This window comes from Triplophysa rosa, linkage group LG6 (genome assembly GCF_024868665.1).
Source record: "Triplophysa rosa linkage group LG6, Trosa_1v2, whole genome shotgun sequence".
Classification (NCBI taxonomy): domain Eukaryota; kingdom Metazoa; phylum Chordata; class Actinopteri; order Cypriniformes; family Nemacheilidae; genus Triplophysa; species Triplophysa rosa.
The window spans coordinates 14799295-14815035 of record NC_079895.1 but is presented as its reverse complement, the minus strand read 5'-3'; the positions used below and the strand labels follow the sequence as shown (position 1 = coordinate 14815035).

The 15741-nt window shown below is 38.3% G+C and overlaps 1 protein-coding gene across 1 annotated transcript in view; it reads left to right on the top strand.

Moving 5' to 3' along the window:
* The window catches only part of cntnap5a (contactin associated protein family member 5a), a 77679-nt gene that overhangs the window by 45870 nt on the left and 16068 nt on the right, over positions 1-15741 (top strand). Inside the window, exons 7-12 of the mRNA XM_057335226.1 lie at positions 1129-1272; positions 3025-3298; positions 5326-5469; positions 6493-6664; positions 10987-11093; positions 11597-11716. Coding sequence (XP_057191209.1) covers positions 1129-1272; positions 3025-3298; positions 5326-5469; positions 6493-6664; positions 10987-11093; positions 11597-11716 — 961 coding nt within the window. The remainder of the gene's footprint in view (positions 1-1128; positions 1273-3024; positions 3299-5325; positions 5470-6492; positions 6665-10986; positions 11094-11596; positions 11717-15741) is intronic.

Genomic DNA, 15741 nt, shown 5'->3' with positions numbered 1-15741 from the left:
TGAGTGATTCTATATTTAGGGGTACATTTCAGGTCCAAAAAGTCAGGAAATCAGTATTCTTTTTTTGATAAATAAACTAGGTGGTTGAATAATATATCCCCTTAATGTGCAAAATAAATTATATAGCAAGCTTATGCTCTAATTTTTTTATAATAAATTAACACTGAATTGCCAACATTGTCAATCGTTTATGGTAACACGGTTGACAGGTAACACGGTTGACATTTCAGCCACTTTAGGGCCTTGTGCAAACTGCTGACCTTGGACTAGTTAGTACATGACCTTGATTAACTTACTGTATGTTTTTATATTCTTTCTCTACATATTTATAAATATAACATGTGACGCAAGTTCAACAGAACATGTTGATAACACAGTTGACGGTCAATTAATCTACTCTATGTGCAGACAATAATATGGATAAAATATTGAAGAGGAGAAGTTATGACTTACCACATGGTCTTCAAATTTTCCTCCAAAAAAGGAAATGACATCATGTGATGTTTGACATGTGACTTTGTAACAAACCATTGGTGATTTATAGGGGGTTATATGGGGAGTAACAGGGTTGACACTAATTTCTCAGACATACAGTAAGTAAATGGACGATTTAATGTAGATGCATGAGCAAAATACTTTTTAAAACACCTTGTAAGAAATATATACAGAAACATGTATTCTAGAGCTGATCTGAAGAGCAAAACCTCACATTGACCAAATCAGACAGCACAAAAACAGCAGATTAAAGTAAAATGGATAATAGAGTCCATGGACATGACATGTACCCCTAATTGTAGAATGACTCACCTATGGAAGGGACTGTATGTCTATCCCTCAAAGACCCATTTTCATGAATAAATTGAAATATGTCCTCTTGCCCAACTAAGGTCTATTGATTGTATAAATGAAAATTAACTTACATGAATGTTACATGGCTACAGATAACAGATAAGGGTCAACAGACAATTTCTCCTCAGAGATCCTTAAATCACTCAATGAAGGTCAGAGCTATGAGCAGGAAAATATTGGATATTTTGTGGTCTATTTAATATACATTTAAAAAGTATTATTAAAAAAGTTGAAATGAACCTTGTTTTCTGATGGATTTATTTCGTTCTTTGTATAAAGCTAAGCTTTGGTGGGATCCCTCTGCCTGGTAAACCTGGGACCTTTATTCGACGTAACTTTCATGGCTGCATGGAGAACCTCTACTACAATGGAGTCAATGTCATCGACCTGGCAAAGCGGCGAAAGCCTCAGATATACAGCGTGGTGAGCAACTTGTCTCATACATTATGCACTCACTTATGCATTTTACTAATTGAATAGTTTACAGTAAATTTCTGCATTTACACATTTACTTATAGCAGTTCACAGTGCATTCATAGTTTAACTTTTTAAGTTTGTGCATTGGTTGGGAATGGAACCCACAGTCTTACTGTTGCCAGATTCTGTCATAAGTTGTCGCTTCGTTTTCAACAGGAATCATTAAAAGCATGCACAAATGTTTTTTCACACCGTTACTTTTGACAGCCTTCACAACTTCACAAATGATGTTTTGTGTCACATTCGACTAGCTGTTAAAACGTTAATTGGCAGGAAAAGTAAGATGCCTTTAAAATGATAACATTCCTGTTACTTTGTCAAAACACTTTGACAAAACACACTGTGTGAATCACTTCAGTGGAAAAACGTCTGGCATCCAGCCAGGCCATGTAAGAAAACAAACATGTTTGCGCGTAACACAGCTCAAGGCTGTCGGGTCGGTAGAAGATTCGGCGAGGCCTCAGTTCAGCGATCTGGTATCTGTACAGCCCCGTGGCACAGGGATCAATGAGGTGTTACTGCAGTAACCTTTTCACGCTTACGTGAGCTTCTGTCCTGCGGATGTGCTCTCAGAGCCTCTGTTGCTCTCCATGGAGCTGCGCTGGTGACATTTATCTAGACCGCCTGCTGCCTTTGTGGGTTTAGCCTGTCTGGTTCCCAACCTCTCCAATTCTCCTGTGTCTCTTCAGCTTGTTTCCTGTTGCTTATCCTTGTTTCTCCTTGTGGTTCCAGCTTTCTCACCATTGCTAAAGGGTTTCGCTGCCATGTAACTGCAAACGTGATTTTAAACCTTTGGCTACAGTGGTTTGTTTTGACATTGGCATTAATTCAGTATGACAAATACAACATGATAATGATCCTGAGGAAATCCATGAAAATGTATTGCTAAGGCAGGGGAAATTTCACATTTAAAAAAAGCGAGTCAGGTTGCGACCTTATACTCATTGAAATGTTGTGGCGTGACCTGAAACCAAGCATGTTAGACAGAAATACCAATCACCTGAGGCATGTTTGTTTGCTACAGAAATGTTTTTATTTTGTGTCTATCAATATATAAATACATTTCTTCTTTTAAAAAGTGCAGGATAAATTATGGACAAACCCATCTGTTGGTTTAAATTAACCTAGAAAATGTCCATAGACTCTTGGGTTAACACAGATTTGCTCAAAACAACCCAGCACAGGTTAATTTAGATGGTATGGAAACGTTTAATCATTTACTCATCCTCATGTCATTACAAACTTGTATGGCTTTGTCTCACGCACAATACAAAAGAATATAACAACATTGGCCCCCATTGACTTCCATTGCATGGACATAACCCACTAAGACATTTCTCAAAATATCTTCTTTCATGTATCAAGACAAAAGTCATACACAGGTTTTGAATGACATGAGGGTGAATAAATGACAAAATATTTTTTTATTTTCAGCTAAACTGCCCCTTTAAATGCAATGGTTGTGTTTGTCTATATTTTACCGAACCATGAGTTAAAACAACCCAGCATTTTTTATCGCTCGGTTATTCTCCAAAAGGTCCCTTCCGTGTGGCAATGTTAGGAACCGCTAACTATGCCTCATGTATCTTTTCATTTTTACAGTTCAAGTGTGTCATGTGTATCCAGATTGCAGTGCCGTTGATCATTCCCCGCTAGCATGTAAACCGATGCTTTGGCTTTCTCTCTCTCTTCTCACAGGGCAACGTGACCTTTTCCTGCTCAGAGCCGCAGCTGGTGGCAGCCACATTTCAGTGCTCCAGCAGCAGCTTTCTGTCGCTGCCAGCACCTGCACCGGTCCTGGAAGGCCCTTCAGTGCGCCTGCAGTTTCGTACGTGGAACCCCGATGGCCTGCTTCTGTCCAGCCCACTGATCTCCGGTCAGGAGCCTTCGTACCTGATTCTGCAGATCAGCAGCGGGCGCCTCCGCCTCACACATCAGACGGCATCTCTGAAGATGTCAGAAGTGTCGGCTGGTGAGGAGCTCATATTTTGCTCCTTTAGCTTGGTTTTATTATGTTAAATCACTACACTAAAAAATGAGAGAGTTGGGTCAAAAAGTGTCTAACCCAACCGTTGGGTTGTAATTCAACCTGCTGTATAATGGGTTGTTTTAACCCATTGCTGGGCCAAAAATAAATCATTTTCTGGGATATTTTAAAGGTCCAATGTATGACATTTGGTGGCATCTAGCGGTGAGGTTGTTAATTGCAACCAACGGCTCACTCCACCTCACTCCAAGCACTACAGTGGCTAACACAGGACTAAGATGTTGTCACATTTTTCCTTTTTTGCTGAAGAAGATAACATATTAACGAAACACGCTCTGTAGAGCAGTTTGTCCGTTTAGGGCTACTGTAGATACAAAATGTCGAATTCCATGTAAGGGGACCCACAGTGTATGTAGATAGAAATAGTTTATTCTAAGGCAGTGGTCACCAACCCTGCTCCTGGAGATCGATTGTCCTGCAGACTGCAGCTCCAACCCTGCTTCAGCACACCTGTCTGTAATTATCAAGCAAACCTGAACACCTTGATTAGATAGTTCAGGTGTGTTTGATTGGGGTTAGAGCTGAAATCTTCAGGACGCAGTCGATCTATAGGAGCAGGGTTTGTTGACCACTGTTCTAAGGTAATAAAAATATAACGCTTCATTATTTAAGGTCTTTATACATCTCTGAAGACATAGTTATGTATATAAGATTGTGTTTCTGTCAGTAGTTCTTCCAGAAAATTACACATTGGACCTTTAACCCAGCGGTTGGGTTCGTACATTTTGACCCAACGCTGGGTCGAAAATAATCCAATATTTTTAGAGTGCACTTTTCTCAAAAATAAGGTTTAAAGTGTTGCATTGCAGGTACATGGTGAACAATATATAATTTCCACGACTAGACTTTGTCCTTTAAACGCTGGATTGTTCTTAAGTGAATCGGGAGCACATTCTCCATATTATGTAATTGATATAGCGTTTATTCTTTCAAACACTCAATCTTTTTAACATGCAGCAGGCATACTGTAAGCTGCATAAAGCTTCTGCAAGTGACATGGAAATGATCAAATGCTAGAATTGTCACTTTGATCCAGGCATGACATACTGTAGCCACCGAAATTACTGCTCTGAAGGAGTTTAATTGGAAAGGCTTCTCACTTTCAGCAATTACATGCACAGATTGATCAAGAGTATAAATGTCTCTCTTTTTCAATTAAGCCAGCCAGGCAATTTAGAGACATCCTATTAGAGCACAGGATGCTACACCGTTTCCCCGGCGCTTTCAACCGAAGAAATGCATGAAAAAAACAAAATCTTCATGTAGAAGTCAATATAGCTCATCTCTTCAGCTACAAAGGCTAAAAGTTAAAATTTTGTTTGGCATGCTGGACTGAAGATCAAGATGAAACATGCATGCTGGCCTAAATAAGATTAGTGTCTCAGATAGAGAGGTGCATATTTCCGTCTAACCTGATGTTTGACAGTGATTGATGCTTAGTAGGGGAAGAAGGGCAATCTCCATCTGCTTTTCAAGGCTAGACCCTGTTAAAGCTGCTGTTTTCCTTCCTTAAACCTTTTTTTATCTAACGTCATCGGAACATTGACTGAAATAGAGGGTGTTGTAATTACTGATATAGAAGAAGTGGAGCAATGGAGCTCAAAAGACAAACAGATGGCGGCACAGGGGAGGCTGTAGACACACAGCGGCCGTACACAGCTTGGGCGCCCTTCATTTGTAATGGCCGGAATTAATTAAATCAAACCTCAAAGAATTCATCTTCAGGGATGGGGGCGGTTTTTGCCAGCAGATGTTTTGATGCCACTTTGTATTGTGTTTTAAGTTTTGTTTACAATGGTTGTTACTCACTGCTTGTTTTCTCGGAAGGTTTTGCGCGTTTGGTATAAGTGCCAACTGCATGAAATGTTGCACTAAAAGGTTTTTCATACATTACAAACTCTAGCAATGTGTTCGTTAAAATAGAATAGATTGTGTTTTTTTCTGATTGACAGGCCAGAGGGTGAATGATGGTTTGTGGCATTCAGTGAGTCTCAGCTCTAGAGGTCTACAGATCATCATGACTCTGGACAATGAGCCTGCATCCACCATTCAGCTGAAGAATTACCTGGAGCCAAATGGCAAACAGTATTTCGGAGGTAAAATATAGTGCGTAAACATCTCCAGGCTGGATCGAAAGATCTTTGGTAATTACTTCTGCAGGCACGATTAGCAGAGTCATTTGTATTCTTGAAAACTTGATGGCGTATATTCAACTCAATGTCAGTGAGTTGCCTCACATTATTCACAACATTCATTCCCCTGGGCAACAAACACATAAAACTTATTTTAATAGTGTATATAGCTGAGCGAAGGATGAACTTCTATGTTTTCATTCATAGATCAAATAAATATAAAAATGTATAATGACATTCTATAAGGTCATAAGTGTGACCCAGTCTGTGGAAAAGATTAAGGTTTAGAAAGTCAACTTCTGGTATTTTTTCCGTGTGTGTGCCAAATAATAAAACATAGTGTTAATAAGATAAATAATTTCATTTAGGGCCGTTCAATGGTAAATCGTGATTAATCTCATCCAGAACAAAAGTTTGTGTTCATAATAATATGTCTGTGCACTGTGCATATTCATTTTGTATTCATAAATATTTGCATGTATATACTTATATGTATACATCATTTAAATTATATATAAACATTTATTCATTTTCATATTTTATATTTTTCTTAAATACATAAATGTATGGGTATGTGTTTATAAGTACAAAATGAATATGCACAGTACACAGACATATATTATTATGAACACAAACTTTTATTCTTGATCCGATTAATTGCGATTTATTAACAGCCCTAGAGTATTTATCATATTATAAATGAAAAGTACTGTAACTTGAAATCTATAATCCATCCTATCCTTTACAGCAAGAAACACATATTATTTGCATCATTTTTATGGCCACAGCTATATTGATTCTCCTAATCTCATAATTAGATGTGACTTTTACAACTGGGTTCATAATTGTGAAACCTTGTATACAAATAAACATTTTTTTCATATTTGAATTTATAGGGTAATGAAGTTAATAAATTACATATTTTTTGTTGTACATTTTTTGTTGTACATTCATCTTTAAACTCACATTTTTGATCTGTTTCTTTAGGATGTCCTGCATCCCACAATGATTCAAGCTGCTTGAATCCCACAATAGCCTTTCAGGGTTGCGTCCGGCTCATCTTTGTTAACAACCAACCAGTTGATCTCATGTCAGTCCACCAAGGCCACCTCGGGAGCTACAGTCAGCTGCAGTTCGACTTATGTGGCATTCGTGACAGGTGCAGTTTTCTTCACTGTTTATCAATGAGTCAAACGTCAACAAGCCAGATTTTTTCTCCCATTTTACATTACCACCAAAATACACAGAATTTTACTGTGTTTGCTGCAATGTTAAACCATTCGCCAGTCAAAGCTTTGTCATCTGAGGCTCAGCATGGGCTAGTTGAGCTGGACTATTGGCAGAGTCCTAATTATAACTGGAGGAAGTTCATTTGTACTATCATTTAGGTTAGCGGCCCACTAACAAGCTCAGTGCTGCGTTCTGCACTTCTTCTCATTACCACACACTGGAATCAGAAGCCTCATCGACCCAGAATTACATGACCCCTGCGGTCTCTCAGGTCTGCTGGGGCCCGCATAGAGGATGGGAGATTTCTGCTTTCGTCTCCTTATTAACTTTCTGTGGAGTAAACAAGATAAATGGCAGGATTGCTTGCTGGATGCTGATCTATTTTAAAGATTGGTATAGCGGCCCGAGATTATGTTGTCTGGGATTGCATGGACAAAACCCAAATGCAGCCAGATTTGAGCACAACACCTCCAAAACAGAAAAAGGCCAGACAGAAAAGCCTTTGAATCACCAACCTGACTTACTCAAAACAAAAACCTAAAGCGGAAAACAAGAAAATAATAAAAAAATCTAACCAAAAGCCCCCAAAACAGATTTGACTTATGACCATTGGCGACGCCTAAACTGTGGTGCTATGACCTAGAGGTCTTGCATTCCCGCGGGACCCGATACGGATTCTTGCAGCACGGGATTACATTTTTGGTATAAAAGTCGGTAGCGGTCGGAAACTCTGGTACTATGGACGGGAGCGGGTCTTTGGACGGGAGCCCACTCCCGACATCCTTCTAACTGACCACATGTAGAGCCTGATTTGAGACCAGTTCTTCCGTTATAAGTTTAATTTGCACGCGTCAGCCCCCAGACAGAGCGGGCAGGTCGCCGAGTGCACCTTAGACAAGAGAGAGAGAGAGCGTTCGTGTTTTTTAGAGGGGAGACGGTCATCAGGATATTTCTTGCATGGATGTTAAATAGTTCGGTTAAAAAAGTGATTTCATTTTGCACGAGCTAGCCAACTGGTTTCGTTTATTAGCCAACGGGTTTCGTTTTTTCATATTTTGCTTATAGTTTCAGTGAAAGACGTTATTTAATGCATGTAATTAATTTTTCTCTGTGACATTTTGTCTACTGTATTTACATTAAAATGTAAGAACAATCGTGTATATTGACAAGACGATAAAAAATAACTGATATGTTTTTGTATAGCGTATTTTGTATTTGTTATGGAGAAATTTAAATGTGAGATTTTAAATGTGAGATCTGGAAAAGTGATCTAAATTTAGCGGGATCCGTCGGGTTGGGATGAAAATCATTATAGCAGATAGCGGGTGAAACAGAGTGAATTTTCAGCGGGAGCGGGAGCAGGTGGGTGCGGAGTAAAAATTAGCGGGCGCTGGCAGGAGCGGGACGAAAAATACAGTACCGCGCAGACCTCTACTATCAGCTATTGACTTTACCTAAAACTGCAAGATACATTGACCAGTTTAGGTTGAATTTAAAAAAGAGAGAATTATTATGTTATATTAAATGTGAGTTGTACAGAAATAATATATCGCTTTAAAATTTGATAAAATATGATTTTAGATTATGACTTATTGCTTATTACTTACTCGATATTGGTAATTGCTTCAGATTTCTATTCAAATGTGTATGACTCTATTAGTATGTATTTTTGAGAAATTGATACACAACCATCCACACCATTTTATTTCAACCAGACCACCGTATTTGCTTTCATTCAGTCTCTCGATATGTTTTTATTTGGCAGGGACACCGGCTTATCTGACCGGGGTCATTTTATTAATAGTGAACTTGTATGAACATGACAAGACCCCTCCATCAGTAGCAAGCCTAAATCATTCATGAGCAGCTGTCATAGTCTGAGGACCTCCGCTGTGAGCAGTGTGACAGATTTTGAGAAGCTGCCAGAGGGCAGACCGCTGCCGGCAGCTAGACGAAACCTTTCTTCCGTCTTTGGCCCTCTTTACCAGCTGCCTCAGACTGAGTCTCTGATAATCAAGTGCCAAAATAGCTGACCCCTACTACGCTTTGTCCTCTTTCGGGTTTCAGATGTTGTCGCGGCTGCTTCTCCATGGAGACAAGTTCATTATTTTGTATGGCACATATATTTTCAATTTTAATGAAGTCGTACTGGAAGATCGTTTAATATTTCTTTACAAGGCAGACCTTGTTATTGTCTAAAGATGGTGATTCATGGGTGGCCATTTCTGCAAATGAGCTGCATGAACTGATCAAAAATGAGTTCATCCATCAGGCTACAGCGTGATGTTCATCTGCATGTGTTTTTAAAGCTCTGCGCTTCTCATTGGTCATTAATTCTCATGTTATTAATTTGATAGATAGTTTATTTCACCTTTGTTTTACAGAAATTGTCTTATAGTGCTAATAACATTAAAGTGATAGTTCACCCAAAAATAAAATTCTGTCATTAATTACTCACCCTCTTGTCATTTCAAACCTGAATGACTTTCTTTCTTTCACAGAACACAAAATAAGTGCGCCGGCACCCATTCACTTCTAGGGCCTATTGTATTGACACAAAACCAATGCATGTGAATAGGTGCCGTCGCTATTTGGTTAACAACATAAGTAAATGATGACAGAATTTTCATTTTTGCTCTAAATTTTAAAGGTTACTGTAGTATTAACATGATTTATACAGTATGTGAACTAAAGACACTTATACTGCATCAGTTAAAATCACAAATAAACGTCCGCTGTCCATCACCCATTTAATGCAAGCGCTGCGTGCCCTGTTACTTTCCACATCACAAACCTTACAACAAATCTTCAGGTCATCGACTTTTACTTTAAACACGTCCCTCTTCACCGACAACCTCTATCGCTAAAACTTCACTGGGCGGTTTATTGCTATGTAGCAGTTTTAGCATAATTTTATGGTCCGGCAAAGCCTGCTTCCAAGCATGACTAGAAATAGCACAGAGGTAATGAAATCATCACCTGAAACAGTATCCAGCCTGCAGTTGACTCTCCCTGTAGCGGTTAATGGCTGTTTGAATGGCTATATTGTACGTCGAGGCCTCGTAAAGCAGCTCTTCGGGGACCAGACATGCAAACCGAGCTGAGTGAAATAATATATGCAGGCTTAAATGGCTGGTAATTGTGAAAGTTAAGCAGACGAAATTAAAGTGCTATTAATCAGCACGCCTCTGGAAACCTCCGACAAACATGGATTTGTGTATTAGTTTATCGACAGACGGTTCGTGATGGTAAGACTCAAGCGTTCATTTTACTGTTGAGTAAAACAGATGAGATTGAATGATCTGAAATTGTCTCCAACTAAAATCCTAATTATCAAACGGTCAGTTCTGGTTCTTGATTCTGATTGGCTGAGCCGAGTTCTAAGCCGTTATAAAATAACCCGATTTATAACGGCTGACTGCCTTACATAGCCTAAATATCACTTTATTTACTTTTATTTTATTAAACCTTGCTACGCATATGGAATAACCGTTTTATAAAAGCAATAAGCACCGCGAAGCAGTGGGTTACAGTGCATTTTATAACAGCTAAGGGGGTTTTATGCACTCCGCTTCGCGTTGTGCCACAACGCCCTTAGCTGTCGTAAAATGCAGTGTAACCCACAGCTTCTTGGGGTTTATTGCTTTAATGAATGATCATTTTCACACTGTAAAATAACATTGATGTATTTCATAAGTGCTCTGTGCTGGTGAGTTAAGATGACATGCGATGCTCTGACTGCCTGTTTTAGTCATTGTTGAGGTTTTCAGATACTGTAATTTTCGGTTTATTTTTCTTCATTTGCATAGAAGCTAAAAGGTTTCCTTGTTGCAGATTATTCCTATAAACTATCATGGCTTTGAAAAGCAATACACTCTTGGAATGGAAATGAGTTTTCTCAAGTCCAGGCGACTGACACAGCAATCTGATACTCTCTGACATGACTTTGAATATTATTTTTACTCTTTTTAAATTAGACTCAGTTCCACTTGATATAAAATATTGTTTATTTTATATATTATTTTAATATATTTAATATTCCCTTTTTATCTTGACGAATAGACTGTTTGACTGTGTCGGTCGCTGTCATCTGACATTTATTTAAATTGGACTTAATAAATTGACTACATGTATTTGGCTTTACATCGTGTGATTTCACTCGATTTGTTCCCATTTATTTTATACTGTATCAGTGTTCGACCAGAATTGCACAATCCCTGATACCTCTGTATATCTCTCGTCCTTTGTCAGGTGTCTCTATAATTTTTGTGAGCACGGTGGGCGATGTTCTCAGACGTGGTCATCGTTCTACTGCGATTGCACTGGTACAGGATACACTGGAGCTACATGCCATAACTGTAGGTCTGCGCAATGGATTCCTACATTTCAGAAACACTAATAAACTTACAGTATTTATATATTTATACATATACAGTATATAGTGCCAATATTATATTCACTTACTTAGATTGTAAAATATTAAATCTCAGTTTAACAGCAAGTAACATCTGTTTCAATTTCACTCCCAGCATGCCTTTTGGGTTCTTTGAATGAGCTTTGATATTTAGTGAAGACACAGTGACTAACATGGCATAATGTGCAGTATATCAAAACAAGCCTCTACACAGTCTGTGGGAAGATTTGATCCTTAGAGATTCTCTCTCTAGCAAAGCTCTTTTTCTCTCTTTGTTTGTTTCCCTTCAGGGATTGTCTTTATAGAAAGTTTGTTTAAAAGTACAGGCATGTTTCAGTAGAAAGCACTGACCTTTCAAACAATAGCCTTGTTATTGCTTATGAAGTGTTTCATAAACAAGTGATTTGATAAACATTGAAATCTTTTATTCCCTGTCTTCATTTTTAGCGGTTTATGAAGCTTCGTGTGAACACTACAGACTCACTGGCAGCTCTTCGGGATATTTCTCTGTAGATCCTGATGGAAGTGGTCCTCTGGATCCCATTCAAGTGTACTGTAATATCACAGGTAAGCTTTTTCTTAAAAGTTTTCTCCACAAATGTTAGTAAAGCAGGTGCATGTTAACTACAGTAGGTTTTTACTATGTAAGTTCCATGCTAAGGGTATATTATCCTGTGAGAATACTGCAGTTTTTCGATGATCAAATATGTCTCATTAAATAATATCAAATAGGTCTCAAAATAAAAAAAATGTAAACAAAATTGTGAATTTAATGCTTTAAAAGAACAAGTTTTTATATTTGTCCGGTGTGTGTGTGGAGCTTTATAAAGTTGCTAAAAATGCTTTAGACAGAGTTTGGCAGAAAGCTTAGAAACCTTAAATGGGCTCATCTTAAAGTCACCTGCCTCTGCTTCTGTCTAAAAAAGAAATCAAATGATTTTTTTGTTTAGTTTAAATATTTTGTTTGGCATTTCTGCATGTGCCAGTAGCTCTTATTCTGTGACATTCACATTCTTACACTCTCCTGAATGCATTACCTTGGTAGCATTTTAAAACAAGGTATTTGTAATTGTTAACATCAGCAAATGTGTCATGATCCTGCCTCACCTTGTCATGCTTTTCTAGTCTTGTGGCAGGGTCATGACAGTCCCACGTTTTTAGTGTGGAGAGAGACATGGCATTGTTTATTTTGGCATGCCATGCGCTCTCTCCTGTCTTGTCTCCTGGCCCCGCTCCCTCGTTTCCTTGATTAGCTTCCCATCAGTGTTTGATTCCCTACACCTGCCCCTCGTTAATTATCCTTTGTTAGTTCCCCTATTTAATGACCCTGTGTTTGCTGTCCTGTGCTGTTTCGTTGTGCTTCATACCTTGCCATGTCCCGATGATTACCTTGTGTCTTGATGCCTGTTATTACCTAGTCCTGTCTAAGTGGTTGAAAAGTTTTAGTTTCCTGTTTCCCTTATTTTTTGCCCCCTCGTGGGAAGTCTTTTATTTCAGTTTATACTTATGTTCTTGTTTTTCTCCCCATCGCAGGCTTTTGTTTTGTTAAATAAAGTTTTGTGTTTTGCACTGCTGCCGTTCTCTCCGTGAACGTCCCTGACACAAATGCATTACCTAAATTAAGTTAACAATGAGCAATTTTAGTTTTTCAGCATTTTTTAAAATCCTTGTTAATGTTAGTTAATACAAATACTATTGGGTATATGCACACGCAGCGATGACGTATTTTTCCACTAAAATCTCAGCCAGCTCTGTTACATCCGGCGAAAGTAGCGTCCATAGGGAACAATGGCATTTACACTCGAGATGATGTGAATCAAATTATCCAAACACTACGTCATACATCGACAACCAAATAGGAGAAGCACTTCAGGCTATCTGTTTCAAGCTGCATTCACAAATACGAAAAAAAAGTGAAGTAAACTTTTGCACTTACTCGAGACATGATCACAGAGGTATACAACAATGCTCAGCTGTAGTCAGGCCCGGATTAACACAGTTTAGTGCCCTAGGGTGACCATATTTGAAGTGTCCCCCCAACTCGCATGTTAGTGTAACATGAACATATCATACTAAATATGTTTATTTCCATCATAAATGGCATGTATGAGGACTACATGCAAAACCATATGTCTAAAAAACATTGCAAACACACCAATAGCTGAATTCAGCACCACAGAGAGCACATCAGTAAAGCACACACACAATGAACTTTACAAGCATCTCTAACTAACTAACTAACAAACAATAACCAATGTACACAAACGGTGATGTACAGAATCCTATGCAGAACAAAATCCACGCTGGAGATTTAATGTACATTTGTTGTACAGGACCTTAAATTTAGATTAACTTTCAACAAATTCATTCGGTAACATATTTTTCTTGTAAACCAGCATCACATATTTGTCCAGAAATAATGGTAACCTATAGCAGAACATCTTTTTTTCTAGACTTTGTTCATGCAAAATCGTTAGTTAAATCCTCAACGTCCATTCCCTTGAATAGTTCGGATTCAATAGCAAGCAAGGAGAGTGCAGACAGCCGCTTCTGTCTCATGGCTGTCCTGAGTTCATTCTTTACTCTTTTAAATTGAGAGAAAGATCTCTCGCCCTCGCAGTTGGTAACGGGAAGGGTTAAGAACAGTCGGAGTGCAACATGTAGTAATTTATCAAACGCTTAGTTTTATCCGAAGCGACTTACAAACTGAGAAACAATAAAATCAATTACAACGCGCACCTGGTTACCGCTTTTGCGAACAGGATTAGCTGCTGCTTGAGTCGTACTGGTTGATGCATTCGTTTCGCTGCCTTCTGCTGGTGATGCCAATGTCTTTTCTTCATTTCTAAGAAATAAACTTGATATTGCAGGTAGTTTTTAAGGGTGGCTATGTGTTGTGATACCTTCTCTTTTTTAACTTTACGTTTTGCTCAACCGCGAAACTGATGCCTATCCATTTTGAATTGACGAGCCCTGATCTGGGGGGAGGGGGAAAATACTGTCACGGTCCTGCCTTCTTTTTTCTGTATTTCTAGTCGTGAGGCAGGATCGGGACGGAGCCCTTAGGTTTTATATGAGAAAGCCATGAGTTGTTTACGTTTTACATCTCATGTGCTTTCTCGTGTCTTGTCATTGGCCCCGCCCCTCTCGTTTCATGTATTGCTTCCCTGCCGTGTCTAATGTTTCCCACCTGCCCTGTGTCATTATCCCTCGTTTGTCTCTCCTATAAATTCCCTCATGTTTCTTTGTCCTGTGCTCGTGGATTGTGTGTATGTACTTGTGTTCAGTGTTCCCGTTCCCGTTCCTGTCCCTAGCCTTGTCTGTAGTCTGTGAGTTACTTGTGTTTTTTACCCTGCCGTGTTTTTGTTTGATACATTGTGTCGCTATTTGGTTTGTTAGTTTATTTTTTCCTCCCTGTGGGAAGTCTTTGTTTTCTAGTTTTGTATTTTAGTTCGTTCCTGTTTTTTTGACACTCCCTCGTGGGTTTTTACTTGTTTGTTTATTGAAGAAATAAAAGATTTCTGTTAACCCCTTCACCACCACTCTTCTTCCTGCCTGCATTTGGGTTCTCTCCCTTGCCATACTCTGACAAATACACTGTGACTTGAACCAATCTCAATTCTTTATATGTATATATTTTATATTCTCTCTCTGTTTATATTGCAAGATTAATTTTGTCATTTTGTATATGCATTTCTTCCAGCAAAGTAATAAAAATATTTTAAAGGTCTAGTCATTATTTTAATCACTTGGTGCCCCCTATTGGCTGGTGCCCCAGGGCAATCGCCCAATCCCGTCTATGGATAATCCGGCCCTGGCTTTAGTGCTGTTGGTTTGCTGAAATTCTATAGTTTTCTTACTAAACACATCATTATCACTGGGTGAAAAATTACCTCAGCTCAATGAGAGCGGACGTGACTTAGCTGGCTGAGATTTTAGCGGAAGTACGTCATCGCCCTTTGTGCATATACCCATTGTTCATGTTAGTTCATGGTGCTTTAACTAATGTTAACAGTTACAAAAATTGACTTAAAGATGTATTAATAAATGTTGAAATTAACATGATTAATAAATGCTGTAGAAGTATTGTTCATTGTTATTTCATGTTAGCAAATGCATTAAGTTATTGTTAACAAACATAACCTTATTGTAAAGTGTTACCATGCCTCTTTTAATTGTACACTGTAAAACTGGCAGGTTTGCCAGTAACTTACTGTAGATTTAATTTACAATTTTGTTTTAACATAAACTTACCTAGTTCTTATATTTTCTTAGGTCACTTCTTATGTAATTGTAGCGTAATTTAAGAAGCTTTAAATATTTTTACTAGAAAACAGGAACAAAAATGCTTAGCAATAAAAAATTTTTTTGCAGTGTAGTACCACTAATGAGACCATTCACTTTTTGCTCATTTTGAATCTCAAAACTCAAAGTGTTTTAGATTTTATTAAAGTAAAGTTTAACTCAAATTAATAACAGTACTAATAGGAAAATATTAAGTAGTAATTAAATCTACAGTAAGTTTCTGGCAAACCTGCTCCAAAATTACAGCAAAGTTGTACATAATATTTTATTTATTTATTTTCCACCTT